Here is a 26,791-nt window from a genome sequence, read left to right on the forward strand (position 1 = left end):
GCTGCCCTTGAGCAAGGCACTAAATGAGTATATATTGCCCCATTAGAGTGACTCAGTGGCCAAAGGTTGAAGACTGCGGTTGAACGTGACAAGTTGTGTGTGAAGGTGCAGCAGAAGAGAAGAGTCTGCTTGGACAGATGAAGGGATGTGAACCTGTGATGGCGTTTCCCAGCATCGGGGTCCCGGGGCCGGCGTCGTAGATGGGGATGACGGCCACGTCGTACTCCGTCTGGGACATGAGGTTCGCCAGGCCGTGGCTGGTGATGTCACCGTTCACTTCAATCTGCCGTTCAGGAAGAAGCCACAGGTCAGTTCAGTCCTGTCGTACAAAGTAACTGTGGGTTTGTGGGAAATATAATCTGTATTTTCAACAATTTAAAAGTTACACATGGGAAGGTTTCATTGCTAAATGACATATACATAATTGTTGACTTGAAAGTAAACCTCGTTATGGAAATATTTGCTTTTTGTCTAATTTATCACCTACAATCTGCAACATTTTAAGGATGGACTCTTTGATATAAATATTTTAAATATCAAGTATAAACATTAAAAGGAAATAATGGTATAGCAATTTTAAATGATGAAGTAAGTAAGTCTGTCAGTAAGATTACGTAAAAACTACTGGCCCAATTTTCATGAAACTTGGTGGAAGGAAGGGTGTAGATAACAGCACAAACAAGCGAATTGATCGATTGATCGATTTCCGTGGGGGGGATTACATTTTCCCCAACAAATCACTAGAGACCAACAAACGTATCCGCCTGAATCTAAGTAAGTGGTACTTTGAATCCATTTAGAACAGCCTAGATAGCAGCGTTTATCCTCCTTGGTCCTTGGACAACAGGAAACAACGGGGTTAGTCCCACCTGTGATGCGAATTGGCTAATCGTTACACGGCCTTGGGCGCTCGTTGGACTGAACTTTTTTTTTTTCACCCGAGAATCCGCTGTTGCACGTCATGATGCCAGACTCATGATGTCAGGACGCCACGATGCCAGACTCAGCCAACTCAGTGGAGTGTGTGCATTCAAAGGTCTGGACCCAGGCAAACTATCCTACATGAAACAACTTTCAGTTTTTCTCTGAAGTAAAATAATATTTGCCTTTGAGCTAAGAATAGAGATGAATAACGTGTATATTTGTAGTTCCAGAGAATGTCAGACGGTAGGGAAAACTGAAGGATGTAAAAAAAAAAAAAAAAAGCTGAGAGATGTCTTTTCTCGGTTTTCCATTCCAGCAGTAAAGTAAGCAGCACTGAGGGGAGAAAACCTTCACGTCAGCAGGCATAAATCCACAGTGTGGGCTTCTCCAGGCAGCGAGCAGAGGTCGTCCTGAAGGGGAGTCGACTTTATCCATCCATCAGAGGTTTGTGGAAACTTCTCGCAGGTGTCCGACCGCCGACGGCACCTTGGGCTGCCGATCATCCCAGACTGGATGTGGTGCTCCTGTGATCCAGGCTCCAGGCTGGAGCTGCCGCGGCCAGGGACCTCTCTGCCAGCACACTGCTTTCCCATACGCCCGCCGGGCCAGGCAGGCTGCGCTACCGCTGCACTCAGAGGCCGGGCCGTAACTCTCTCACTTTCCCAGAACGAAGATATCACGGGAGGGCTGCTGACGAACACTTTCACCTTATAAAGTTCTGGGTTCTGAGTTCTTACTCTGCTGAACTGACCCAGCAAGCAATAATGTACAATATTCAAACGGGCGTGTTTTGGTTTATACATGCAGCATCTGATTCCTGCCAATTGAAAAGGCCACAGCTGAACCTCACGGCTATAAACCTGAACCTCGTTCAGACTGGGGGGACTGGAAACGGTAAGAGACAATCAGACCTCACTTTTTTTTTAAGATGGACGAGGGCTTTGAATTGTGAGGACACAGGAGGATGCTTTTAAAAAGTTACTGATCATTTTCCAGCACAAGCAAAAACCTCCGCAATCTTCAAACATCCCCTGAGGACGCCCGACTGCAGATCTTCCATAATGATAGAGAGCTGAAGGTCCCTATTAGCAGAAGGATGGCTGTGTAATGACGAAATGGAACTCGTAAAATAAAATTTATGTATCATCTCAGCGATATTAGTCGGACACTGCAGCGTCTAGTTTGTTCTTAAATCGTCCTCATCTAACCTTCAAAACTTTTGTTGCTGTTGCTTTCCTTAGTAGGCGACTCAGTCTTAATGAAGCCCAGATGAGTGATAAGAGGGAAGTGTGCCAGGCAAAATGGGACAAGGATTCAGTTGACTTTCAATTGACCAAAGGTGATCCAACCTTTGCTATACACTTGCAAACTCAGTATCATCTTAAATCCATTATCAAAACCTTCTTATGTAACAAAGGCGTTTGCTATTGTCCTGCTTTCATTGTATTTCTGTTTAAGTCTGCTTATGATCAATGCTTCTTCTTTTTCATGCTGTTTTTTAATGCCGTTTTTGCCTTTTATTGTCCATCTTATTTATCGTCCATCTTATTATCTGTACTTTCTCTCTTTTGGTCATTACTGTTGTCTTTGGGTCTTTCTTTTGTTACGACTGTGAAGCACTTTGTAACAGTGTTTTTAAAATAAAAAAAAGGGTATTATTATCATTATTATTATTATTCATTTGGGCCAACTTGTTTAACGATGTAAGGACGATTGTGCCTTACTGAGTCTATTCGTTACCCAATCCGTTCTTTCTTTGTGTGTTTCTAAATCGTCCCATCCAGGCAGCTGAACGCCGGGCGGGCAGGTTTACCTCTTTGACATCTCCTCCGTCTGGCTTGTAGGTGATGATGTACTTGAGGACGTTTCCGGGCGCCGCGTCCCAGTTGAGGTTCATGGCGCTGTGGGTGACATCACGGACGCGCAGCTCGCCGGCGGGGGGCATGGGCACTGAGGGAGAGCAGGGCACGCAAGAGAGTTTAATGATGCGGGGGGAACAGATTGCATCTGAACTTTACGCTTGTTGTGACAAAGACACAGCTCTGATACTTGGCCTCACTGTGAATATTCCCGCATGTGGAAAAGATTTAAAGATGAAAACTAATTGATCGGCTGAACAGTGCAGGAGATGGATGTTTTTAAGTGCTGTCTCTTGTTTTTGTTTCAGCTGTTTTCATTCCAAAATGAGACATCTACCATTTGTGCAATTTATTCGATTATAAAAGTGATTGCTGACGTGACAATAAAACCCTATTATTGAAGTTGTTGTAGCCGTCTAAGAGCCTTTCTAGAAGATAGTGACATTTAAAGGAACTGTGTACCAGTGATCATGAGGAAACAATCTTCTCTCCAAAAATACATACATAGCCATTCTACAATGGACCCCTTTTTTCCTAAATTGTCCTGGAGAATATTACATTTATGCAGATTGTAGTTAGCTAACTGGCAAACTTGAATTGCAACTCTGGTCGAAATAAAAATAAAAATATATAACTGCCAATGATTTATTTTTTCATTCATGTTGAAGGTCAGCAGCTAACGTTAGCTAACTAGCTTACGTAGCTCGGCTAGTATGGCTAGTTGGAACTTGAAGGTCAGCTAGCTAACTAGCTAACCTCGAGAGCTTAGTTTGCATAGATTGTATTTTTCAGATAGCAGCAGGTAGGCTTCATAATATTAGCTTCATCCTCTTATTGTCTGAATAGATAGAGGTGAACGGGACATACGGGTGACTCCCGTCCCCTCCAGCGAGTCACTGGCACCCTCTCCGTGCAGAGCGTACAGGCTGATGGAGTACGCCGTGTTGGGGATCAGCCGCTCCAGGAGCACGGCCTTCACATCGCCACCCACACGCACCTGGACAGCGGGACAGAGGACAGGGAGGTGAGGTGAGGGGGCGGGGCGGGGGAAATAAACAGAGAGAGAGAGAGACAGGCAGTGAAGGCAGATGAGGACAACCAGGCGAAACCAGGCCAGAGAAGAGAAAGAGAGCAGAGATGGGGGAGGAGAGGGGAGGGGAGGAGAAGGGCAGAGGGGAGAGGAGAGGAGATTAGATGAGAGGAGAGGAGAGGGGAGGGGAGAGAAGAGGAAAGGAGAGGGGAGGAGAGGAGAAGATGAGAGAGGAGAGGAGAGGAGAGGAGGGGGGAGAGATGGGAGAGGAGGGTAGAGAGAGGATAGGAGAGGTGAGGGAGAGTAGAAGGGGAGGAGATGACATGAGAGGAGAGGAGATGAGAGGAGGAGAGAGAGAGGAGAGGAGACAAGAGGAGGGGAGAGGAGACAAGAGGAGGGGAGAGGAGAAGATAGGAGAGGAGAGGAGAGGAGAGGATAGGAGAGGGGAGGGGAGGAGAGGAGAAGATAGGAGATGAGAGGAGAGAGGAGAGGAGAGGAGAGGAGAGGAGAGGAGAGGAGAGGAGAGGAGAGGAGAGGAGAGGAGAGGAGAGGAGAGGAGAGCCGGACAACAGGAGGATAGAAAGGGGGAGAGTGGGATACAGATGGAGGGGTGAGGGATGGGGGCAGTAGAAGAGAAACAAAACAGCAGGACAGAACTTGTGGTGTTTTGTCTCTGAGCACCTGGTGAGCTGCCACCCATACTGACATATCATGTTGATGATGTCATGACTGATGATGTCATGACTGTGCTTCAGATACAGCTGCTTTCTAGCAAATGGCCAAACAGAGCAACTTATGAAAGGGGTGCTGGGAGGGAGGAGAAATTGCCACCCCAGATTACTATGGGTGGGGTGGTTGGGGGTTGGTTGGTTTAATCTATAGTCATATCACTCTGCAATCAAGAAGACTGAGAGAGAGCTGTCATCAAGAGCTGTCATCAAGAGCTGATGACAACTTGTGCCAACAAGTGCTTCCTCCTTAGTTACTGCAGTGATTCGCTGGTTTTTAGACTAGAGGCTAGTAGGTTTCAAATGACTTCAGCGTGTAATGAACTCATTGTGAATCGATATTTCATGTGAAATGATCCATGTCTCTGGTCAGTAGCTGTGTAATAGGTGGGATCATGATTCATGTACAGTGAGCCGCTGTGTCGGGGTCTCTCCGCGCTGCCGGAGCTTATTACGGCGATAATGAGGCCTTCCCCTCTCCTGTGTAATTAGACATGGAGTTTTACAGTTTCAGCTATAAAGCATCGCGTCTGCTGATGTCATCCTGATGACTTCAGGCCATGAGCTAATCCTTCCCATTACCCGGCGTGTCCGAGCCGAGCCATGCTGTGCCGTGCCGCGGGCCCGAGCCCGGCCGGCCCGCAGCAGCAGCAGCACGGCACGCTGCGGCCCCAGCAGCTTCCTGCTCATCGCACCGCGGCCATCTGGAAGCAGTAAGGCCAGCGCGAGCCCAAGCTTTGGCAGCACTCTCTTATAAAAACCAATGTGGAAATGCTGAGCACACAAATTAAGGTGCGTGAGTGTGAGTGTGTGTGTGTGTGTGTGTGTGTGTGTGTGCGTGTGCGTGTGCGTGTGCGTGTGTGTGTGTGTGTGTGTGTGCGTGCATATTTGTGTATGTGCGCGCGTGCGTGCATGTATGTGTGTATGTTCACATCCTTTTCATGCTGCTTTTCTTCACACCCTCATACAGTAATACCGTAATCCAGACTTTTTTTCCCGATTTCTCCCCCATTTTCTCCACAATTGTACTTGGCCAATTCCCCCTGCTGCCCCAGTCGCCAACCCACCCTCTCCGCCGATCCGGGGAGTGCCGTAGACACACAGACGCTTCCTCCGATACATGCGCAGTTGCCAGCCGCTTCTTTTCACCTGACAGCGGGGAGCTTCACCGGCAGGACGTAGCACGTGGGGAGGATCACGCTATTCCCACCAGTTCTCTTCTGCCCCAAACAGGCGCCCAGATAGACCAGAGGAGGCGCTATAGTGCAGCGACCAGGACACATACCCTCATTCCAGCTTCCCACCCGTAGACACAGCCAATTGTGCCTGTATGGATGCCCGACCAAGACGGGGGTAACACAGGGGCGCGAACCTGCGACCCTCGTGTTGGTAGGCAGGGGATCTACTGCTGCACTACCTGGACGCGCGTAATCCAGACTTTTTACTTCTATACTTCTACTTCAATAACATGTATGTTCTAGTGTTGAAATTCTTGGTTGTGTATGTTTATATTCTTGTATATATTTATGTATTTGCAGCGTAGCTGGGAATACCTTTGAGCTCAGATTCTTTTTAATCTTTGCACATTGTAATTGGCTCTAGCTCAGCCTCTGATTGGTCAAACATTTTCAAATTTGGCAGACACATGGCAAACCGTGTTAAGCCGGTCTCCAAGCGGTTCTGTCGCATTTCGGCCAAAGGGGGCGCTATAACATGCAGCAAAACTTAAACTGCCCTCCTGGCCGCCCTGTTTGACCTAGACAATTGAAACTTGGCATATAGCTGTCATTTGGCATACAGAACAAATTTGCAATTAGGATGCATATGGTCCGCCTGGGTATATTGTCCGCCATCTTGGAAATTTTGAAAAACCATTGAAAATCTTCTCCGAACCATAAGCCCAAATAACACCAAATTTCATATGAATCGTCAATGCTAACCGCCAACGTCCGAAATCAAACATTAACAGCATCTGCTCATAAACGTGACTCGCATTCGCAGCTGTACCTCCTTCTCCAGTGAGGGCAGTGTGGCGTTGATGGCTCTGTACAGCAGCATGTAGCCCGTGGCTCCCTCCGCCTCCTCCCAGCTCACCCGCATGCTGCTCATGGTCTCATCGAAAACATCCATGTTCTTCACCGCCGGCAGAGGCACTGAGGGACAGACACACAGAGGACAAGCTTCATGAGAGAGGGCCTGAGGGACAGATACACACACAGAGGACAGGCTTTATGACAGAGACACTGAGGGACAGAGACACACACAGAGGACAAGCTCAGTTTCACACACTTTATGAGAGGATATCAGCACACTGAGGAGAGCGACAACACGCTTCCAACCAGGAGCAGGAAAAGCGATTTGAAAGAATGCAGGAAGGCTGGGCTGTGTGACAATAATAGGAACTTAACCTTGTGGAAATTCAATGTTTTTAAAAGGCCAAAAGCACAAAGGGAGAGATTCTTTGGACCAAATGATAGACAGTCTGTCTGTCGAGTCTGGGTCATAAATGGACCACTTGTTGGGATTTGATATTCGGAGCAGTTCAAGGCACAGACAGAGGCTGATGACACAAACAGACAGGCTAACCAGACGTTTTGCCAGTTTAGCGTAATTAAATCCGATCCGGGACATCGAGCGTGTTTTTTTTTTTTTTTTTTATCGCAGGATGTCCAACATAGACCATAAATTGTAGAGCTTTTGATAGAGTCATGCATGATATTTGGCAGCAGAGGTATGGTGAAGGTTTTTGCTGGCCTTTACTGAGCAGTAGACGGTGGAGAGAGACAGGAGAGACTGTGGAAGAGAGAAGGGGAACGCATGCAACGAGAGCTCCAGGCCGGATCAGCCACCAGGACGTCCCTGGTGTATGTATACAGATTTATCCTGCCGCTCCCGGGGATAGAACCGACAACCTTCCGGTCACAAGCTCGCTTCTCTGACAATGTGGAAGGAATCTCTGGTGCTTCAGCAAACAACCATGTTGTTTGTTTGATTTTAATTATTTTGTTAAACAGTTGATGTATGTACTGTGTTTTTGTTGAAAAAATGATCGCAAAAAAATACAAACGACAAGAACAATTATCTCACTGCTATAATAAGGCGGCCAGGTTCAAGATTCAAGATTCAAGATTTTTATTGTCACTCCATGGTACAAGTATCACGTGTGAAATTCTTGTGCTGTGGACTCCGTTTACGACATAGTACAAATAGGCAACAAGCAATGAGCAATAGGCAATAAGAAATAGGCATCAATAAGCAATACTAAGCAGCAATAGGCAATGCGGCAGAATAGCGATAAGACAAGTCAGTGGCATATTCATTGCACATAGGTGCACGTCATGTGCATACGTTAGACGTGTTTGGACATTTTAATTCGACGTATTTGACATACATTACAGTGCAAGTAGCATGTACCTTATTAAACATACAATTAAACATTAGGCATTGTGCATACGTTAGACGTGTTCAGACATTTTAAATTCGACGTAATTGACATACAGGTGCAAATAGCATGTACCTTGTTAGACATACAATTAAACATTAGGCATACATAATGGTAGCAGCTGCAGTACGGTACGGTACGACTACTACACTATTTGTGTATGTTAAGGAGTCTCGTGGCCTGCGGGAAGAAACTGTTCCTCAAGCGATTTGTGCGTGCTTTTGGAACCCTGTATCTCCTCCCTGAGGGTAGCAGGGAGAACAGGCTGTTGTGGGGATGGTTTGTGTCTTTGATGATCTTCAGGGACCTCCTGAGGCACCGCTGGTTATACAGTTCGTGCAGTTCTGGCAACTCGTCTCCTGTTACGTGCTGGGCCGCGCGCCTCACCCTCCGTAGCGCCCTGCGGTCCATGGTGGTACAGTTCCCGTACCAGGCGCACAATTGCTCAACTGCGCATGCTCGCAGCGCTAGAAATGAGCATGTGAAGCATGCGGTATTTCTAGTAATAATAATGATCTAGACTCTCTAGAACAGGGGTTCCCAACCTTTTTTGTGCCGCGGACCGGTAGATAGATGGGGGAAAAAGTTGCGGACCGGTTGTACATTTTAATAATATTAAAAAAAAGAAAAGAAAAAAAAAGTTTAATAAACATAGGCTATAATATTATAGGTTGTGTGGTAGTTGAAACATAGTTTCAAGTTGACGGTTATTTATGTTTGTAGTTTGTAAAAAAAAATGTTTGTAAATTATTATTATTATTTTTTGGACTAGGCTCGCGGCCCGGTACCAAATGCGTTGCGGCCCGGTACCAGTCCGCGGCCCGGTGGTTGGGAACCACTGCTCTAGAGTATAAGATATGTTTGATTTGTTTAACCCTTTTTCGTTATTTCATAATTTTGACGTCTGAATACTGTGATTCTAAAATGTATGGGAAATAGTCAAATTAAAGAAAAAATGTGGTGTGTCCAAACTTTTGACTGCTAGCGTACATCATTATACTGTAGGGGTGTCACGATACACTCAGTTCACGATACGATACGTATCACGATACTGGGTTCACGATAACGATACGATACGATACGATTTTAACAATATTTTTTTAAACTTGAATAATGACAATATATGACTGGAAAAGTAGTACTTTATTTGAAATGCACAAATACAAAACATGCTGTTGTGGGAAATTGTTATTACAATAACAACTAGAAAAAACATGAGATTGGAGATAAGGCTTATCTTGAAATAGAATGAGTTACACCGTCACTTAGATTTACTTTGAACTAAAAGGTTTCTCAGCAGTATAAATTCTCATTATGCATCTTCAGTTTTTCTTCAAACTCAAACAACAAGACGTTTCTTAATCTATTTTTTATGCATCTTCAGTTTTTCCTGTCAAGTAAACAGTTTTGCCAGAAACTCAATTGAATGGTTTCTCTCCTGTATAACTTCTCATGTGTCTCTTCAGAGACTTGTTCAACTGAACTACTTTCCACACATTGAACTTCAACAAACAAAGACGTTTCTTAGTCTATTTTTTGGGGGGGGGAAAAAAAAAAAAAAAAAAAAAAAAAAAAAAAAAAAATTGGCGATATGAGATTTCATCTCAACGATACATATCGTGACGTTTTACTATCGCGAAATTTCGTGGGACGATATATTGTGACACCCCTATTATACTGTACACACTACATCCTCGTCTACACATACAGTACTACACACTCCATGTCTCATATATTTTACTTTTCAATGCAACCCCCCCTCCCGCCCCCAATCCAACCTAGATATGAAAAATGTGTTGAAAATGGCACGCGCTTTTTAAGAGTGCGGTTTCGAGCGGGTCAGTCCAATCTCCAGATCATCTGGACATGTGCACTCGCACCCCACCCTCCACTTTACGGGGCGAGCCACACGGCGGCTTACGGCGGGACATTACGCTCTAAGTGAGTGTTAGTTTAAAAATGACAGTAAAGAGAGCCACAGTGACCCAACGGCTGCTGTGATCTCACAACAGTCGTCGCACAACAAAACAGCGAGCCGTTCTTTTATGACAGTGGGAAAAACGCACGTCGTAAAAATCAGTGACCCACTTAAGAACAAATATAGCCAACATTAAAGGACAAACGAGCAAATAAAAGCGCTAATTGCCGCGCGCTTAACACTTTGTTAAATTATATCAGTTTGTTTAAGACATACGCAAAGACCGCAACGATGATAAATAACTTTAGGGGGGTTGACGTGATCGCTTCAGCGTTTAGCCCAGTTTGACCCCAGGACCTTCAATAAGAAGGATAGGACATCATCACTTACATCACAGTGTTCACATTTTACATTGGGGGCCAGACTTTGGGGTCAGTCCTATTGAAGTGAATGGGGCAGACATGGAAAGTCCCCCTCTAAACCATCTATCTGTGTCGTTTCACCTTGGGTTGAAAAATGCTTCCACCAGATTAAAGCATAAACACATGATGTGATGTTGACTGATGCCCTGTTTGGTCTCATGATGTAGTTTAGCTAATCTAGCTTTATCCTGGAGCAAACAGGGGCTTGAGTTGAGCTATATGCAGCTGCTGGACAGAGACGTTGATCTGTTTGGAGAGCAATAGTAAGGAAAACGAATGCACACATTTCAATAAAAATAAAAATAAAACAGTCATCATCAGTCACATAATGTATTTTCTTTAATCTGATGGAAGCATTTTTCAATCAAAGATGAAACGACACAGATGGTTTATAGTGGGACTTGTGCAAAGTTTGAATGATGTGTGACTGATGCCTCTTTCTCTTTATAGGCTCCTTGGTTTGACCAGAGACCTTTAACCCGGTCAACTCGCACTGCAGTGTTGCATCATGGGAATCTGCTTGTGTCTAACAGTTTTCCGCCTCAGCTCAGATGCTAAATATACGGCGTGTAAACAGAGATGTTGGACCAGACTCGCAGGGGGGAAAAAAATAAAAAGCCAGTAAACAAGTTCCATCAACGTGCCTGAGCATGGAAATCAAACTGTTTATGGAAAAACCATACGGGAGAAACACAACACTTTTCCCACAACAGTCAAAGGCCTGTGGTGCAATGATGCTATCCACCTCTTTGATCACGACTGTCCTGTGAGAAAACACCGTCCTGACAAACACAACCAGGACACGTCCGTCTATCCTCTTTCCAACCCAGTTTAGATGAAACCACGCCCACTTCCTTAGCCCTTGTTCACACAGGACGCCAAAGCAACGCTCAACCGAAGCTGTACCTACGCTGAACCCACAAGGTTCATTTCGGCGTCCTTGTTAACAGACAAAGCCGTTCACACCACCCGCACGTGTGCCACGCTGACGCCGTGCCGAAGCCACGCTCACACCATGCCGAAGCGATCACTCAGGCCTGACGCCGAATTTCCAAGCTTGACGCTGAAGCCGTGAGGCATGAAGTCAATGGGAGTTGTGGGCGGGTTTAGTCTAAACTGAGTTGGGAAAACGATAAGCGTGAACCTGCCGGGCGGCGAGGGTGAGGGGTCAGACGTTGACTCTGGGTGAGCGGGTGTGAAGGGGACAGAAGAGGGAGAGGAAGGCGAGCGGGTGAAGAGGTGAAGACACTCACAGGTGGTTTCCGTTCCCGTCAGAGGCTCGCTGCTGATCTCGCCCACCACCGAGTAAACGTTCACCACGTACTCCGTCAGAGGCGTCAGGCCCAACAGCACTATGGTGGTCACTGTCCCGTCCAACATCTCCTGCAAACAGGAAGGACGGGTTAGCAATTCAGCAATCAACTCGTCAAATCATCAACTCGTCTATTCATCAACTCAACAGTTAATTGTTTTTTTGGGGGGGGCCAGCCGGGGTCACAAGATCAGGGTTAGGGTCAGGACACTCAGTAACTTGGTCATGGACGTTTAGTGAAGGGGCGGAGCTAGGGAAAGGAGGCTGTCACTAGGGTTAGGAAGGTGATGGAGTGGGGATTGGAGGGGTGGATGTGGTGGATGTGTGTAGGGGGGGGAGGGGTGGATGTGGTGGATGTGGGTAGGGGGGGGGACGAGTGGACCTGGTGCCATAAGGCTGAATGGCCACACCACTGTGCCATGGGCTTAAAACGGGTTCCCAACTCTTTTTGGCTTGTGAGCCCACTTTGACGTTCCAAAAATCTAGGGACCCCAGACGTTCAAATTTCGGCACAGCGGCAATATCATCAGTGACCTCATCAGTGACATCATCAATTATGTCACATGTAAATGTATTCTGACTTTTTTTCCTCCGAATTCTGAGATTAAAATCAGATTTGTTTTTATTTTCTTTAATCTGAGAATTCTGACTTTAATCTCAAAATTCTGACATTAAACTCAAAATTGTATTTTTTGTATTTTTCCTCAGAATTCTTAAACTCAGACTTCTAACTTTTTTTTCCAGAATTCAGTTTATTCTCAGGATCCTGACTTACCGTAACTCAAATACATTATGTGGCCCTACTCCTCTTCGGTTTTAGATTGTGTGTGGGGTGTACTATACATCTATATACTGATGACATCATCAGTCTTATGACATCACTGATGACATAATCAGTGATGTCACAATGCCTATGACATCATCAGTGGGACAAAAATTGAAACAGAGAACAGACAGAGAACAGACAGAGATTGCCCACTTGCTCCCTTTTATATATAAAAAGTTCCCACTGACCATTGCCAGGACAACTGAAGTTGTCGTGGCAACCTCCCTGTGTCTTATATGGACAAACTTCGCCTGTGTTTTAACTGGCATGAGGGGGAGTAGATGATGACAGAATTTTCATTTTTGAGTGAACTGTCCCTTTAAGGCTCAGCAGTGAGGATCTCTCAGGTGGAAACTCCTTCTCTGGACTCTCTGCTCTCTTTCAGACCAAGCCGATCAGAATCCACCTGACAACGGCCAATAAAAGCACACAGGTCGGAAAAGACCCAGTCCTCTGCCTTTAAAGAGCGGACTGACAAGAGGTTAAGTGCAAACTAAATGCAGGTTCACCAAAGCCACTCATGTGATCCAGATTTCAGTTCCTGAGAGCCAAATAAACAGGGCTTTTTCCCACTGAATGAAAGACAGACCTGGGTATTTGGACGTATTTCCAAGTGTTTGTTTTACGCTGCTTAGAATACCAGGCGAGTGGGGTTTGCCACATAAGACGCTACAGCAAACGGCAGAAAGGTGTCCATTTCAGTCTGTGACTGGCAGCTCACCTGACATCTGAACTCTTCTAAACCCCACCCATCTGGGACTCTCCGTAGGCTAAAACAAACACTTGGAAGTGTGATTTGTTACAGTTTGACCCAGGTCTAATTGGGAGCCATGAGAAATGAAAAAGGCAAACGAGGAGCTAAGTCGATTTTCATCTTTTCATCTTCGGCTTTTAAGTCGAGGATCAGCAGATGGGACCCGTAAATTTTGGGAGGCAGCATGCAGGGTGGGCAGGTCTCCTAAGAGAAGCTAGGAAACAGACTGGAGGAGGAAACGCTCCAACTTCACTGATCGCCTTTTGACCCTCGATGAATGGGCTAAAACACATCCCGGAGAATATACGAGTCCTGGGGGTGGCAGACAAGAGTATCCAGTAAACGAGATACAGACATTAAGCGTCAAGTCAAGTCAACGTCATTTATATGGCTGTTTAACAGGCGCAAACCTTAACCCACGGCACAGCGGTGTGGCCATTCAACTTTATGGCAGCACACCCGTTCCCACCGCCCACATCCTCCTAGCCACTCCCCCCGACTCCCCCTACCCACCCCTTGAATCCCGACTCTCTACCACCTTCCTATCCCCTCTTCCCTAGCCCCGCCCCCTTCATTAAACTCACTAAAAGTCCACGAGTGACTGGATGACTGAGTGTCTTGAGTGACTGACTTTGCCGTCTCCTGACCCCGGTGGGGTCTGCTAGCCCAGCGCCGTGGGGAAGAAAGGGGCAAAGCATGGAACACCAACAGTGAAATGAAGAAGTAAGGGAATTATAATCACGAGCATCGTTAGAAGTACAAAATAAGAGCAACGGAGGATAAGGGAACGTATCGGACGCAGTGAAAACCCAATGAATAGAGATGGGTTTTAAGACAAGCTTTGAAAATGTGGACCTGTTCATTTGGGGAATGCTACTCTCATCGGCCACAGTTTAAACCTTAACAAACACCAGTTTAAATGGGACAGAACAGGAAGATGACCAGGTGCACATGGAGAGACAGGGGGGAAAAGGGGGGGGGCGGGGCGAGCTTTAGAAGATGTGATTAAACACATGTGATTATGCTGCTCCATTTGCAGATTGTTAGCTTCCACCTGGTTTGGATATGAAGACCTGGCTCTGTGACTCGTTTACTCTTGTCTGCCACCCCCAAGACTCGTATATTCTCTGGGATGTGTTTTAGTCGATTTATCGAGGGTGAAAAGGTGATCTGTGAAGTTGGAGCGTTTCCTCCTCCAGTCCGTTTCCCAGCTTCTCCTATGAGACTTGCCCACCCGGCATGCTGCCTCCCAAAATGTACGGTTCTGCTGATCTGCTGATACTCGACTTAAAAGCCTAAGATAAGACGCTGAAATTCTACTTAGCGTCTCGTTAGATTTTTCATTCCTCGTGGCTCCATTCCAATCAGACCTGGGGGTCAAACTGCTTCCCCTCCTTGTTTTTAAACAGCTATAAATGAAGTTGACTTGACTGAGGGGGGCGGTTTCGTTTGGTCGCATTGAGGCCAAAGTGGAAGTACCAAAAACTGCAGTTTCTCAAATGGCCACTTGAGGTTGGCTCCAAAAGAGAGTGAATCCCCATCCATCCCCATGGTAAAATACCTGACTTTACAGCAGAAATAAACATGTTTACAGCTTGGTTGGGGGGGAAAAAACTGGTTTGGTCTCTATAACTAATTTTACCTTTCATACCAACTGTACGAACCAATGAGCTTGTGGTGGACTACCAGAGGAACCAATGAGCTTGTGGTGGACTACCAGAGGAACCAATGAGCTTGTGGTGGACTACCAGAGGAACAGGAGGCCCCCTGTCCTGGTTGTCGTCCAGGGAGAAGAAGCGAAGAGAGTGGACTCTTAACAAGTATCTTGAGGTCCAAATCAATAGAAATAGAAATATCGCCGGATGGATGTACATAATGCCTCCAGCCATGGCTGTCACTGGAGGAGGCATAAAACACGTTAGAAATATCATCGCATCCGCTAAACTAGATCACTCCACCAGTCACGACCTTTCACCCCGCAGCAGGCTGTGCTGCGGCAGAGAAAACGTGTTCTCTGATTTCCTGATTAGTGAAAGTGTTCTCTGATTTTTCCTGATTAGTGAAAGTGTGTCATGAAATCAGAGCTAATGACCTCCGCCAAGGAGGTTATGTTTTTGGTGCCGTTTGTCCTTTTTTGTCCGTTTGTCTGTTAGCAGGATTACGGGAAAAACGACTGATTTTCATGAAACTCGGTGTAGCATGAAGCCAAGGGAGAACCCATTACATTTAGGTGCGGAACCGGATCGGACTCACGAATGTGAATATTAGCCTTGGCGGAGGTCTGCGCTCTCCAACTGCCCTTCTAGTTTTAATTTATGTGCAACTTTTTAAGTTTCTCCTCAACTCCCATGTGGAGTCACAAAGAGCTTTTTTGGAGTTTGTATCCGTTTGGACTCGCTGTTGCAGCAAGAGGCAGCGGAGCTTCAACTGGCGGCTGACTGGAGACAGTGTTGTAGTACTCAAGTCCACCACTCAGACTGAGTCCTCCACTCATTTTCAGGACTTGTGACTCGACTTGGACTTTGAGCACTGATGAGTCAGACTTGGACTCGAGCATTTATACATTGGGACTCGGTTTGTGTGTGTGTGTGTGTGTGTGTGTGTGTGTTTTTCTTTTTTGAATAGGCCCTAATAATCTGGCATAAGATATTAATATATTAATACGGTGACGCGTGTTCCACCTACATGTGGATTCACACTCTTGTTCAGTGCCTCCCGAACTCAGACTCGGATTCAGGTAATGGGGAGTCAACTCAGGCAACTCTGACTCTTCTTGGGTGACTCGGACTCAAGACTCTAATCGGATTTGAGATATACAACACTGACTGGAGACAATATTGTCTGTGGGCCCAACTAAAAGGGATGACGAGACTCCAGGTTAGCAACAAAATTGCCCAACTTACCCTTAAAGGGATAGTTTGGATTTGTTTTTTAATGTGGGGTTGGATGAGGTACTTGCGGGCAGTCAGTGTACTACATGCAGTAGAATGCAGCCGTCCCAGTTTGGAGGAGTGGAAATAGAGCTGAGTCTGCTGAGTGTGAACAGGGTAATGAGCAAAAACGTACAAAAAAAATAAAAATAAGAAAAGTAAAAGAAAACAAACAACAAAAACTCAAAATGCCACCATACTGCTCACCTGGCATAATCCAAGTCTCCACAAGCCCTGAGATGCCAAGTTGGCTTGAAAAGACATCATTTCCACCCTGTTCTTAGCTGAAATCTTCACTGTAGCAGGCTACAGTAGCTGCTCCCCATACAGTACATGATTGGCCCACATCTTCGAAAGCAGCAGCACACCACGGAGAACGAAGGAAGGGAGAAGGGAGGAAGGGACGGGAGAGGGAGGAGGAGGAGGAGGAGGAGGAGGAAGGTGAGCTAACCTGCTGGGTGGGTCCTCCGGCGGCGGGCTGGTACGTGACGCGGTACTGCTCCACGGGGCCGTCGGGCGCCGTCCAGCTGGCACGGAACGAGTAGTGGGTCACCTCGGAGGTCACCAGGTCGGTAGCCGCCTCCGGACTGTCTCCTGCAAAGGCAGCGAGCGAGCGAGGTGGGAATGCGATCCGACACGTCAAAAGTATTTCACACAGTGACCCCTGCTGCCACAAATCTGTCCTCGTCACGTAGGCCCCTCTGACACACGGGGGCCGCTGTATATTTCAGCTCTTTTGACAAAGGCCTTCTTTAAGAAATATATCTTTGCCCCGGCCGTGTTGTAAATCACGACGCCGCTTCCTCTTAAAACTGATTTACAGACGACAAAAACACTTCCAACGTCAAAGTTTCCATTAGGCGCTCGGATCTGTTTTGCAACATCTTTCAACAGTCTGAATTAATCAAGATTGTCAGGCAGAATTCAAGATTATATGTAAGTGCTGGCGTTGCTTTCATCTTTTCATTGGCTCTCGTCAACAGTCGAATCAGGCCAGGATCTTCTTAGTGCTTTCTACCTCGTACGCTACAGTCGACGGAGAACAACAGAACAGATTGTTCTCGTCTCTAATTAGATTCATAATGACTTTATAATGTCGACTCTCTGCGACTCAATGGTCAACGGTGCTGTGATGTCATTCAGAGAGATTCGCTGATCTTCATGTCTGTACTTGGGCTGATGGTATTACTGCGTTCCTCCATAGGCAGAGAGGAGCCTATGGGGTCACGACCCCTCCAGCCTGTGAAGGCCACTGAAAACGTAAATTCATAAAATGTAAAAAAAAAAAAAAAAAAAAACGCACCGTCGTCAATCTGAAAATAAGGCTGTTTTTGTAACATTCCTGGAAAGTCGACTTTGCGAAGCCATAAAGTCTCCAGCCAACGTCGCAACGATAATTCTATAACTGAAATGCAGACTCGGTGGGGCTTGAGCAATAAACTGTTGGGATTTCAGATTGGAAAGGTTCTCTGTTGGATTTAAACAGCTCTCCTTCATCGTTGCCAGCACAACTGGAAGAGAAAGCCAGTCAGCATTGACTTCAGTACAGTGACGTTAATGGTGACTGGTTTCCTCTCCAGTTGTGCTGGCAACCGCCCTGTGTGTTATATGAACAAACGTCACCGTATATTTACATTTTTATATGAACTGTTCCTTTAACACATTTCTCAGTTCTTGCAGTTGTTGCATCCTCACTGCAACAACAGTTTTTTAGCATCTTCTGATGCCTTAAAAATCATTCAAACTGGTGCTGAGAGTTGGACAATCCTCCACTGGACGCTCGGCCTACCTGGGCCCTTGACGCTGTTGCAGAGGTTGACGGTGAGGTCGTCCACGATGTCCAGGAGGAAGGAGAAGTCGTTGACGTTGTACATGTGGATTTCGTCTGGGTCGGTGGCGATGGACCTCAGCTCGTTCTCGTCGGCGTTCTTCACACCTGAGAGCAAAACATGAAAACCCTCGTAACTTCGCATTAAATCTACATTTCAGGCATTCAAAGCTGGCACTGTAGAATAAGTTCAGTTCATAGATCGGTGATTCTCAAACTTTTTCATATCAAGGACCCTAAATTTAGTCCACATTATAGCCACAGACTCCCCATTTTATTGAGATTCAGCCGCTCAGCCTCAGACCCAAATCTGAGAAGATTTTATTTATCCAGAATTCCAATCAGTATTTTAGGTAGATGGATAACAGCTAACCTAATCATTCTTCTACATTCTCTAACTGAGTTAACTTCTTGTAAATTAAATACAGTACTGCTGAAGTTGAACAATTCATTCATCTTCCTGGGGACCCCCTGGATCTCCTGGTCGTCCCCGAACCCCAATTTGAGAACCACTGTGGTAGATCACCAACATTACAGACAAACAATTGTAATGAGGTCAAAGGTGAAAGCCTTTTATAACCCCGTCACCGAATCCTTTCATGGTGGACGAACGTAATCTGTCAACTTCGTGCTCATTTCACAACATGTTGTGCAGCTGTGTGGACTCAAGATCCCCAACGAAATGATGAAAAAATAAATCCTAATCAGTAAGCTAGAGTAGTGGGAGGAGCCTTTTGTCTAATTTGTTTCTGAACTTGTATTGCTTGTATTCCCAATTGATCTGTTGTTCATTCTATGTCATGTGTTACTGTACAGTATGTCCTGTTTTTAAGACCAGGGACCATGTTGGAAATAAGTGTCCGCACTTTTGGAAGTACATCCCTTGGATTTTGCTGAGTGGCCTATGCAGCTGTGTTGGATGCTGAGTGGCCTATGCAGCTGTGTTGGATGCTGAGTGGACTATGCAGCTGTGTTGGATGCTGAGTGGACTATGCAGCTGTGTTGGATGCTGAGTGGACTAAGCAGCTGTGTTGGATGCTGAGTGGACTAAGCAGCTGTGTTGGATGCTGAGTGGACTATGCAGATTGTAAATACTACTCACCGATGGCGTAGAGCTCGATGCCCATGTTCCTCAGTTTCTCCGAGCTGAAGACGATCTCGTCCTGGGACTTTCCGTCAGTGATGAGGACACCGATTTTGCGAGAGTCCGGACGCATTCCCACGTTTGCTTTGAAGTTGTTCTCCAGGATGTAGTTCAGAGCCATTCCTGCATGACAGAACATGGAGATATCACAAACCTTTTAGCCATTGAACACTGCTGAAGGTGAAAAGTTACTGATAGATTATATTAGTTCTCAGTCACAGAGCAGTTCACCACATTGACTTTCAAAATGCTTTTCTGTGGTCTAAACTTTCTCTTTCATTACATTTGCATAAAGTGGACTGCCAGTGTGTGGACAGTAAACGAGCTTGCTGGCTCAGGGAACTTTGGCCACGGCTGAACTTCTCACTGTCATGCCCCCCTCCACTCCAGGCATCTTGTTTCTGGATTTGTGTGTCTGTTTGGTGGCCCACGCTGTTAAGTTATCCTTTATTTATCCAAATGGGGAAATTCATCCTCTGCATTTGACCCATCCTCTACTAGGAACCTTCCTAGAACTAGGAGCAGTGGGCAGCCGCAGTGTAGCGCCCGGGGACCAACTCCAGTTCTTTTGCCAGTGCCTTGGTCAGGAGCACTGACAGGAGTATTAACCCTAACATACTCTTTGATGGTGGGAGGAAACCGGAGCACCCGGAGAAAACCCACACAAACATGGGGAGAACATGCAAACTCCACACAGGAAGGACCTGGGACGGACCGGGGTTCGAACCCGGGACCTTCTTGCTGTGAGGCAACAGCGCTAACCACTGAGCCACCGTGCCATCCACCATGCTGGGGGGATTGGAGAGGCGTGGTGCGGAGAATTTGGTGTTGATTTGTCTGGGGTTGTGTGGGGCGGGGGTCTGTCTGTGGTCCGGCTCTGCTCGGTTGGCACCATCTACATTATTCCAAACATAGGTTGCACAGGTTCTACCCTTCGGTCTCACCACTATGTGATAGGTGTCAGGTGTCAGAGGGCACACTGTCCCATGCTTTTTGGTTTTGCTTGCCCTTCACTATCTGGATTCTGGGCCAAAATATTTGATTGATACTCTAAGGCCTATAAAATAACCCTTCAGCCAGAGGTGGAACTCGCCATCTCCGGCTATTCTGAATCTTCTCTGCTCCTTCCTACGGCTGTGCAGCTGTCTCTGACGCAGGGGACGACTGTCGCCAAGAAACTCGTTCTGCAAGAGTGGACCTCCCCCTCTCCACCTTCTTTTCAGCTGTGGCTGGTGGACATGGTTTTGGTTAGACGTATGGAGAGACTCAGGGCCCTGAGGACCAACTCCCTTAAGAAATGTTCAACTATTTGGGACCTAGTTTCTGGCCTACTTGGATGAAGTTAGGGGCAACGGGTAACTCGCCCAGCTGATTTCTCATGGATTCTGCGTGGGATTCTATGCACAACATCTCTTACAAGCACATAAGCACCTTATCCGGATGGTAGCACCATGTTGTAATGCTGGAATGTTGATGATAAGTGTATGTTTTTTCTTTCTTCTCTTTTCTGTGTCAGAGTTTTTTTTTAATTTGTTTTGTTTTTCATGTTCTGAAAAATTGAAAAATAAAAAATAACTAAAACTTGTCACTGTCATTGGCATCAGATATGCGCACTTCCTTGTTTCGCTATACTGATGTGATGTTGTTTTATAAATGAAACTGTTGCATGCACCATTGAGCTCTGATGCGATTTTATTTAGTTGTTTTCTGTTTTAATTAAAGCTACCTATTTAGGGCTTCCCAGCTAGCTATGTTAACTTGTTTAAAACAATAATGATAGGCAATACAACAATACAATCTCTAACCAAACTACATGCAATGCCCCGGCTGATCCAGGATGACATAACAGACTGTTAGATCACCTGTCATGGTGTTTCCTCCTTTGTAGGGCAGGTTGGCCACAGCCTCCAGCAGGCTGTCCCGGGTGCGATGGGCGTTCAGGTGCCACTCCGTCTTTGGGTCTCCACTGTACTGAGCCAGACCTGTTAATAGTAATAGTGATATGAGGAGTTATTTTAGTAGTATTAGTAGTATACGAGTATTGCATAATAGTAGTGGAAGTAGTGATAATGTTGTAGTGTATTTAGTGTCAGATGTAGTTGTACAGTAGCAACAGCAGCATAAGTAGTGGGAGCAATGCAAAAGGAATGATGGTAGAAGTAGCAGTAGTTTCAGTTGTAGTCAGTAGTATTCGTGTTAGCATTATCAGTTACAGAGGCAGCAGTAGTAAAAGTCGTAGTTGTATTCGTAGTAGTAGTATTACCGATCATGACTCTCTCGGGGCCGATGTCGAACACGCCCACCATGCGGCCGATGAAAGAGCGGATGGTTTTGAAGTTGAGGCGTCCGATGCTCCAGGATCCATCCACCAGCAGCACAAGGTCGGCCTTGGCGGCCGTTTTACACTGGGTGTCTGAGGAGAGGGGGAGGGGCGTGAGGGCGGGGCCAGGCACACAGACGGCACAACTGTACTGTTAAAGGGACAGCAAAATCAAAAACATATATTTTTTCTTTTACCTGTAGTGCTGTTTATCCATCTACTGTAGATCGTTTTGTTGAGAGTTGTTTTGGCGATATCGATGTCGTAGAGATGTCTGCCTTCTTTCGATTACGATGGAACTGGATGGCACTGGGCTTGTGGTGCTCAGAGCGCCAAAAAGTACATTTGAAGAACTCAACAACAGCAATGTCTCCTTCCAGAAAACATGACCCGGTCATTCAAGATAATCCACAGACCCGGTTGTGAGCAGTTTCATGTAGGACTTATTTGCCTTTGACCGAATTCTAGCAGGCGTATTTCACTAGCTGGTAGCTAGCAGCCAACAGCTAGCAGGCGTAGTTCAGTCGAAAGGAAATAGTTCCTACATGAAACTGCTCACAACAAGGTCGGTGGATTCTCTTGAGTAACCGTGTTTTTCATGTTTTGCCACTTTGACCACGACAAGCCGAGTGCCGCCATATTGGAGAGAAGGCAGACATCTCTACGGCCAATATCTCCAAGACTCTGCAACTCACACCAAACCCATCCAGATGGATAAATAGCACTACAGGTAAGAGGAGACACATGTATTTTTGATTTTGGAGTGAACTGTCCCTTTAAAGATGAGTGGGTGTGCGTGTGTGTGTGTGTGTGCGTGTGTGTGTGGAAAGGCAGGAGAAGTGGAGTGGAAAAGGTAGAGTAGAGGGTTGTGGGATATAAGACGAGAGAAAAACCTTGGAGCCAAGAGTAAAAGACATCACAATCACAAAGTGCAAGACAATACATATTTATACATAAGAGTGTTTTCTACAGCATTATATAACACTAATACTTTACACAGGTTTTTTTTTTTTTTGCTCTGGCAACAAATTCTGTAACAGCTGTCATTTTTGCTGGGCAGCAGGATTAACTGCTGTCTCTTCGGGGGTATTTTCTGTTATGTTTTCCGTCTCTCTTCCAGGTCTTCTTTGTAGATCCAGAGGCGAAGGTCTTTCCTGGCTGTTCTCTGTGAAACAGCGGCGGTGCGCCCTCTCTGACAAGGTGATATACGAGGCCTCCTTTCTCCCCCAAGTTATTGCACATTCCTGCTCACAACTCGCTACTCCGGACACCTGTAGGAGTGAAAATGGCCGCTCGTCGGGGAACGGGGGGGGAAGGCGCTCGAGACAAGCCCCGCCCCCCTATGCATCTGCAATTGAAAACAGGTTAGGAGACAGTTGATTCACCCGCTTCTTTTGCAGCATGAGGCTACAGCAACAGATGCGTGACGAGCGAAGGGGAACTTGGTCGCCGCCACAGTCTGTTTGAGTTATACCCCCAACCGGTAAACAACATGCTCGTCTGTCCCACTCTGACGTTGATTCATAAAAACAGATGTCATAAACAGAGGCAGCTTTAAGAGACATCTAATACACTGCAGACGACAGCGCTGGATCGAGTGTCTCTGCAGAGCGCAGAGTCGTAGCAAACTCTTGTTGTTGTTGCAGCGCGGCCAGCGGCTGACTGCCGTCCACCCCGAGAAAAAAATTAAGTTTCACTCCAAAACGAGATATCCTCCATTTGAAAAGATTGATGTGTGCTCTCACAAAATGATTGCTAACAGAAAAGTCAAGGGCCCCATGTGTCGTCATTAAGTTATGAGTCATCAACGAGTCCCTCTGGTTTTTCAAAGACAGAATCATCTGTGCGTTTTGACATACTGACCGATGACTTTCAGGTACGTTTTTGTGGGTTATAGCATTTTGGAGTGAAACCCCTGATATGTTTTATGTTTCTGAATGTACAGTATTATGTGATAGGGACTGGTGTTACAGTATATGTGATAGGGACTGGTGTTACAGTATACTGTATGTGATAGGGACTGGTGTTACAGTATATGTGATAGGGACTGGTGTTACAGTATATGTGATAGGGACTGGTGTTACAGTATGTGATAGGGACTGGTGTTACAGTATACTGTATGTGATAGGGACTGGTGTTACAGTATACTGTATGTGATAGGGACTGGTGTTACAGTATATGTGATAGGGACTGGTGTTACAGTATATGTGATAGGGACTGGTGTTACAGTATATGTGATAGGGACTGGTGTTACAGTATATGTGATAGGGACTGGTGTTACAGGATATGTGATAGGGACTGGTGTTTTGGGTAAGAAGTAGGCCAAGGTCATGTTTTTTTTACAGACTAGCAGAATACCCGTGCAGTGTATCCATATGGACTGTGTGCTGGCAGGCTGGCCGGGGAGCAAGGACAGACATTGCCGCGTTCCCAAGACCCAGCAGACATGTCGTAAAAATAGTCGAAATTAGCCCACCAACAGATACAAAAACATGAGCATACCGTATATGTGTTTAATGTACATACAAAGAACTGCCGCGATCGGATTTGTGAAACACGCATTAAAAAAATAACTATTTGTCTCTCCCTGGAGCTCGGTCGGCTCAGAGTCCTCAACTATCTCAATGGTTCTGGGGCCGGTTGCACCAACTGGTCTTAACTATGCCTGGTCGTAACTCCTACGTCGGTCTTAGTTAAGACCATGGACTTACGCCTGTTGCACCAACACGGCTTATGTCTGGTCTTAACTATGCTGGTCGTAGCAATGCGCGTCCATGTGAATTGCCAGGGAATGCCCCCTGATTGGATGATGTTGCAAAAAATGTGCCTCGCGACCTGCTTGGAGCACTGCCACTACGCTCTCTCAGCCACTACTGTAAAACACCCTCCCTCCTCCCATCCTCCCTCGCTCCGGGGGAAAAATGGCGGCTATTGAGCAGACAGAGTCAGTCTGAATGAAATTGAATGTAACGTTCCCAATTCTATGTATTAACTTCTAAAAAACTAACGGCAACATTTTGGAAGGCGGGTTAGGTTAACTAGTTAGTTATAATCTAACGTCGTGCTTTCAAAGACGGCGAACTGGCGGTGTTACGACGATGACGGTCAAAAAGGTCTCCGCGGAGATCTCTGTTACAGGCAGGCTCTACGCCTCCTCCTGACGAGGCGTAGGAGTTACGCCTGGTCTTAGTGAAAATAAGGCTTAAGTCGTCTTGGTGCAACCGGCGTAGCTGTAGGTCGTAAAGTTACGACCAACTTAGCTTAAGACCAGTGTAAGACCAGTTGGTGCAACCGGCCCCTGGTCTGGAGCCCGACTGCTTACGCTCCGCCTGGGCTGATTCGCGCGGTGGAGGCTGCGCAGCCATTGTGCAGTGCATTCCAAGTTCGGCCATTAATCTGCGCATTCGGCCATTAATCGTCCCTAATTACCTAATTAAAAAACCCGGCTACGTTAGGTCACCTGCAGGGGTGCTCTTTACACTTGCTGAAAGATTCAGCACGATTGCACGTAAAACGGCATAGCTGTGGACGAACACAATTTGCTCACGCACAGCCACTTCTGCAATTGCATTCTTATTAGAGGATTCTGAAAGTGCAGATTGTAAACTTTCAAATGATGTGTCACACAACGAAATCTGACAAAGAGTTGAGGAAGATATACTTATTTGAACGTCCGTACTCCTAAAAGCAACATTAAGAGAAAATCACCCTGAAAGTTGGTGAACAAGTTGGTTTGCCCTGAACAAGTTTAGTTTGCAAATTATAATTAGTGATCCTAAAACCGTTGAACTTCCCTACAGCTGTGCAGCAATCTCTGACACTGGGGAGAACTGTCGCCAAAAGACTAATTTTGAAGGAATGGAAGTCCTCCTCTTCACCTTCTTTTCAGGTGTGGCTGATGGCCATGATCTCTGTTATACAGATGGAGAGACTGAGGTTCCTGAGAGCCAACTCGCTTAGAAGGTTCTCAACTATCTGGGACTCGTTTTTGGCCGACTTTGACGAGGTTATGAGTGACTAGTGACTGAGGCTAGGGGTGATGGACGGCCTGCCCGGCTGGTTTCCCAGGGAGCCCTTGCGTGGGATCTCATGCACAATATCTTGCACAAGCACATAAGCACCTCACACGGCTAGTAGCACCACGTTACAATGCTAAATGTCAAAGATGTATGTCTTTTTTCTCTCTTCTTTCCCTGTGTCTGAGCCTGTTTGTTTGTCTTGTTTGTTTATTGTTCTATACAAATTGAAAATAAAATATTGGAAAAAAAACATAAACTTGCGTAATATGAGCCCCCCCCCCCAAAAAAAAGAAAATAGTTGCACAATTTCACGGTTGCCTACTTGTTTACTTGTTACTACCCCTTTCACCAGACTGTCACATATGATTTAGATCATTAGTTCCCAAACTGTGGTCCGCGGACCACAGTTTGGGAACCCCTGATTTAGATGATTTAGTGGCATCACTTTTGCTGATATGATGTCTAAACCCAATCGAAAGGTGGTGACCTTTCACCTTTAAAACATAAAATGTAATTTATGTCAATTAGTGCTGTTTGAGTGGGAAGTATTAAAGCTTTTATAATATAGCAGGTCATAGTTTCAGTTTAGAGTGCTCTAACCGTGCATATGAATGAGACTTTTTTTTTTACTTTGAGTTATCCATTTAACCCTGTATCCAGTAGGCTATTAATATCTTTTTTCCCCCCCATAAAACAAGTGGGGAAAAAAGGCAGCGCTGTGTTAAACTTTCCTTTGTCTCTAAAGCTTGTTCAAGACATTTCTTGACTCAAGTGACAGTTTATTAAAACATGTGGCCTTATTCCAGATAATGTCATTCGACATGAGAAAACTCTTGAAACAAGTCCAACTGCATTGGAAGCAAACAGGCTTTTCTCACCTCACGGTCTTTTTTTTCTTTTCTCACAGAACATTTCTAAGAAGGGAAAAAAAGGATTTAATGACTTGTAAAAAAAAATGGGGGGGGGGGGGGGTCGGGGCAGTGTATTAAGAAGAGAGCAAAGGTAGGCTACGCCTTGAAGCACCGAGCCAAATGTAACTGTAAAATGAATAAAATCCTCAAAAACGAGCAATTTAGTCTCATTCAGCCATCAATCGTATTTTTCGTAAACCAAGAGAAACATGCTGCCAGTGAGGAGTGATAACTCCACTTGTTTCAGGAATATTCTTGATATGAGTGTTACTAAACACGTCACAATAACGCAGATCACTGCAATGCGATCAAGCAAAAATTACACTTGATTCTACTAAATTGATTTTAAAAATGATTTTGCATCCGAAACATGTGGAATGATCTCAAATCACTGGCACATAATATTCTTCACTCATTCTGAGGA

The 26,791-nt window shown here is 45.8% G+C and overlaps 1 protein-coding gene across 1 annotated transcript in view; it reads right to left on the reverse strand.

The window, feature by feature from the left end:
• Nucleotides 1-26,791, reverse strand: part of col12a1b (collagen, type XII, alpha 1b) — a gene marked incomplete at its 5' end in the record, with an annotated part of 199,768 nt that overhangs the window by 113,704 nt on the left and 59,273 nt on the right. The window contains 10 exons of the mRNA XM_083643682.1: nucleotides 154-283; nucleotides 2,738-2,874; nucleotides 3,651-3,780; nucleotides 6,549-6,694; nucleotides 11,577-11,706; nucleotides 16,597-16,739; nucleotides 17,935-18,081; nucleotides 19,076-19,240; nucleotides 20,980-21,099; nucleotides 21,381-21,530. Of these exons, the coding sequence (XP_083499808.1) occupies nucleotides 154-283; nucleotides 2,738-2,874; nucleotides 3,651-3,780; nucleotides 6,549-6,694; nucleotides 11,577-11,706; nucleotides 16,597-16,739; nucleotides 17,935-18,081; nucleotides 19,076-19,240; nucleotides 20,980-21,099; nucleotides 21,381-21,530 (1,398 nt within the window). The remainder of the gene's footprint in view (nucleotides 1-153; nucleotides 284-2,737; nucleotides 2,875-3,650; nucleotides 3,781-6,548; nucleotides 6,695-11,576; nucleotides 11,707-16,596; nucleotides 16,740-17,934; nucleotides 18,082-19,075; nucleotides 19,241-20,979; nucleotides 21,100-21,380; nucleotides 21,531-26,791) is intronic.

Source organism: Poromitra crassiceps, assembly GCF_964638095.1.
Source record: "Poromitra crassiceps genome assembly, chromosome: 9".
Classification (NCBI taxonomy): Eukaryota; Metazoa; Chordata; class Actinopteri; order Beryciformes; family Melamphaidae; genus Poromitra; species Poromitra crassiceps.